The sequence below is a fragment of the Nansenia antarctica genome (genome assembly GCF_963989245.1).
Source record: "Nansenia antarctica genome assembly, chromosome: 1".
NCBI classification, from domain to species: domain Eukaryota; kingdom Metazoa; phylum Chordata; class Actinopteri; order Argentiniformes; family Microstomatidae; genus Nansenia; species Nansenia antarctica.
In genome coordinates, this window is record NC_137674.1 from 46,085,750 (window position 1) to 46,089,893 (window position 4,144).

At 46.9% G+C, this 4,144-nt stretch overlaps 1 protein-coding gene across 1 annotated transcript in view; it reads right to left on the reverse strand.

The window, feature by feature from the left end:
- Nucleotides 1–2,407, reverse strand: part of atg9a (ATG9 autophagy related 9 homolog A) — a 19,856-nt gene extending 17,449 nt beyond the window's left edge. The window contains exons 1-7 of the mRNA XM_080549205.1: nucleotides 2,291–2,407; nucleotides 2,054–2,097; nucleotides 1,841–1,905; nucleotides 1,199–1,348; nucleotides 762–903; nucleotides 326–466; nucleotides 82–202 (exon numbers count right to left, since the gene is read on the reverse strand). Coding sequence (XP_080405331.1) covers nucleotides 82–202; nucleotides 326–466; nucleotides 762–903; nucleotides 1,199–1,348; nucleotides 1,841–1,905; nucleotides 2,054–2,097; nucleotides 2,291–2,393 — 766 coding nt within the window. The 5' untranslated portion in view covers nucleotides 2,394–2,407. The remainder of the gene's footprint in view (nucleotides 1–81; nucleotides 203–325; nucleotides 467–761; nucleotides 904–1,198; nucleotides 1,349–1,840; nucleotides 1,906–2,053; nucleotides 2,098–2,290) is intronic.
- Nucleotides 2,408–4,144: the final 1,737 nt, after the last annotated feature.

Consider the following 4,144-nt stretch of genomic DNA (forward strand, 5'->3'; position numbering starts at 1 on the left):
GGGGCAAGAGAATAGAGATGTTTACCAAGCACATTGACACACACACACACACACACACACCTAACTAACTAACTAACGAACCTGGTCCCCAGAAGAAGATGAGTTCAAAGTTGTATTTGAGGCCACGAGTGTAGAACACACAGTCTCCCATGAAGGGCGCTCGGAAACGCACTGGGAGGAGGGACTTATTCACCATGGCAACCTGGAGGAACAGGAAGGATGTAGGTTGTTGTGATGTTGCTTTTGCTTGACAGGTGGTACAAGAGTACATCCACACACACGCACACACACACACACACACACACACACACACACACACACACACCATGTAGTTTTTGAAGCGCAGGATGCGGTGGTATATGTCCAGTTCCGACAGCTCTTTCTTGTGAATGCAGATCTGGTGTTCCTTCTGGATCTCCACAATCCTGGCCTGAACCTCCTGCCACGTGTAGTAGGGCAGCTCCGTCTGAAGGGGGCAGCAGAGGGCAAAGGAGCAAACGCTGGATCAGAGGGGAGAAGTGGAGGGGGATGCCTTTTAAAGAGTCCTCTCTAGTGGTTATTCGCTAGGATGGCTTCCTCTCCTCAACGCTGGGCCTTCACGATCACTAACAGAGGAACGTACTGGAAGGGTTGCCACCATTCACCTGGCATGTCCTGCCAGATCAGTCACGGTGAAGGAAAGGACACAAGGAGAGGAAGCCAAACTGTGTCTAAAAAAAACCCTCTGGATCAAAGATCCAAGACGGCGTCGCCCATCTCACCATGCTCATCCGGAGGGCGTGGGCGTAGAAGGAGCGGATCTCCCAGTAGCAGCAGACGTTGTAGATGAACTTCACCAGGCGGTGCAACCAGAACACGCCAGAGATCACCAGCACAAAGATCACAAACACGTTGTCACGGATACTGGGGGGGCGGGGGGGGAGAGATTGAGAGAAGAATGTCATTCCCATGTTTGAGTCTAGTCAGTATTTCGTCCAACATGTCTTCAGCCACCTGAATGAAAGGACAAGTTCCCTTCTCTCACGACAACAAGACTACTGTAAGTCTCCGTACTGTTGAAATACAGAGCTTATAAGCATAAGCAACTAACATTATAAACCTCATATCATCCACCCCCAGAACGTTGTAAACCGTATGTACATCGATAATGCATCAATAACATGTTTATCGGCGCTAACGAAGGGTTTCTATGTCCTACCGGGCACTGCAGACATCGACGGGCAGGAAGGCGTCCGGCAGGGTGACTTTGGAGGAGTCGGTGTGGTTCACAAACTTGTTGGCGAAGAGGATGTCATAGTCCACACAGTTAGCCAGGAACACCGTGAAGCCCACCACAAACAGCAGCTGACTACGGTGGGAGGGGGGGTACATGGTTTAGAGAACATTCATAACATAAAATATGGGAGAGAAAGAGAGAGAGACACACACAGAAGTACTCCCGCACATAGTCGAGTAAGAGACAGAGACACACACACAGAAAGAGAGAAAGAGAGAGAGAGAGAGAGAGAGAGAGAGAGAGAGATCACTAGGTACCCCTCTCACTAACAGAATACAGGATAGTGAACACTGCAGCTGAGAGATAAAGATGCTGCATGTCGTCTGGACTCATGTTCCTATGGAGCGACGTTAGAAGACACACGAACCAGTGGGAGGAGCTGAGAGTTTCATCCCAGGCGTATGACAGAGAGAGAGAGAGAGAGAGAGAGAGAGAGAGAGAGAGAGAGAGAGAGAGAGAGAGAGAGAGAGAGAGAGAGAGAGAGAGAGAGAGAGAGAGAGAGAGAGAGAGAGAGAGAGAGAGAGAGAGAGAGAGAGAGAGAGAGAGAGTACAACGAGTACTTACACCAGCTCAAACAGCTCTCCCAGCAGCATGCAGGTGAAGCCGTTCTTTTGGTGCAGGTTGTAGACGTACAAGAGGTTAAGGGTCACAGGACAGAGGGGGACATGACACATCTATGTGGATTCACAATTTAATGGTGCAGGTAGAAAATGTATGATAAATATGGAACTGAATATTTGATCTGATGATGTCCCATTGGGGTGAGAAAAAGGATATTCTCTGGAAGAACAGGTCCAGGTTTTCTATGTGGTGCCATTGGGCTGTAAATAACAACAACAACAACAACAACAACAACAACATATTACACATTAACAACATGTACAGTAAATTTACAGTAAGTATATCTGTGTGATTTATCAGTGTTTGTGTGTAAAGAGGGTATGTGTGTGTGTGTGTGTGTGTGTGTGTGTGTGTGTGTGTGTGTGTGTGTGTGTGTGTGTGTATGTGTCTTACATTTGGCTCCTTCGGGCACGTGCACTAGCAGGTTCTCCTCTCCTGGTGGTGAGTCACTGTAGGACGCCTCTAGACGCTGGTACTCTGTGTCAAAGTGTGCCATGGCAACAACAGCTTCAGTAACCCCAGGCAACTAGGTCCCTGGCTACAGACTGGAGACAGAGAGAGAGAGAGACAGACACACACACACACAGACACACACACACACACACACACACACACACACAATATCAATCTATCTATCAATCACTGCAATTTCTCCTCACCACCTACAAAACCCTCAACAGCATGGCACCCTCCTACCTCTCTGACCTCCTCCAGCACACACCTACCCACAGTCTCCTACCTCTCTGACCTCCTCCAGCACACCCCTACCCAGGGCTCTACAGTGCGACCATTTCACTCGCAATTGCGACTAAAAATAAATCTGTGCGACTAGAGAAATAAATTCACGAGCACACTGTGCGAGTACAGATTTTTATTTTATTTTTATTAGTATTATTATTTATTTATTTTTATTCTAAAAATAAATCTGCGCGAACCGGGAAAATAATTCACGAGTGAAAGATTTCAGCTTTCTCACTCTCTGCATGCGTACTGACAACAACAACATTCATTCATCTCTGTCCCACTTATATCCCATCATATCACCCGCTAAGCAGCCTGGGTGATTGAGTCAACACACTCCGTGAATTCTGAATACTTTGCTCGCTAACGAGCGGTCACTACACTACAATATATATATTTTTTAAACTACAAGTCCCACATTCCACAAGCCACAATCCGATTCCGCCAACCACAGTACAGCTCTCTGTGATAACGTGTGGTGTGAACTTTCCCTGAGAAGAACACGGCTGCGCTATCGAAAGTTTGACTCAAAATGAAGAAAATGAAGCCCATTCATTTGTATTTTGCGAGTCAAAGAAACAAAGAAAAAGAGGAATCCGGTGAGGGCCCAAGTAATTCGCAAGCTGGTTCAACTAACGAGAGAGATGGGGATGAGACGGCTAGTAGCGACAGTGAGGCTGAGAACAACGTTAGTAGGCCTAACGTTACTAGCGAAGATGACACCCCAGCGTCCATTGCAGCCGGCGGAGGGAAAACATATAGATTTATTCCGAAGTGGCTGAAAATCTTCCCATGGCTAGAGTTTAAAGACATATAGGTCTTTTTTTTTGTCGCCTCCTCGTCAGCAAAACTGTCTCTCGGCGCGGACTACCTCAGAGAGATGTGTGAGACAGGTCTCACTGCCTGGGACAGCATAGGACACGATGAGACATCTCCTTGTGAATGGGTAAGAGATGTGTGTGTGTGTGTGTGTGTGTGTGTGTGTGTGTGTGTGTGTGCATGTGCGTGTGCGTGTGCGTGCGTGTGTGTGTGTGTGTGTGACTGTGTGTGTGTGTGTGTGTGTGTGACTGTGTGTGACTGTGTGTGTGTGTGACTGTGTGTGTGTGTGTGTGTGTGTGTGTGTGTGTGTGTGTGTGTGTGTGTGTGTGTGTGTGATCCCAAAGCTATGCTAACAAACTATGATCATCCACAGTATCTAGTCTAATCAGGTTCTTGTGATGAACAACCTCCCTACTCATAATCAGTATCTAGCTGCTCTATTCTATTCTATTAGACAGTAGAATGTGTGAGTTCCTCCTCCTCCCTGGGTTGGGCTCAGACTCAAACACTGTTACTGTTCTTGTTACAGTAGGCTTACTTACAGTAGACTGGTATGATAGTTGAATGAACCAACCCCATGTAGTAATGTAGAAATGAACTAAGGAACTATCACTTCCTCCTTCCTGGGCTTGTTAGATAGACATCAGTAGTAGTAGTAGTAGTAGTAGTAGTAGTAGTAGTAGTAGT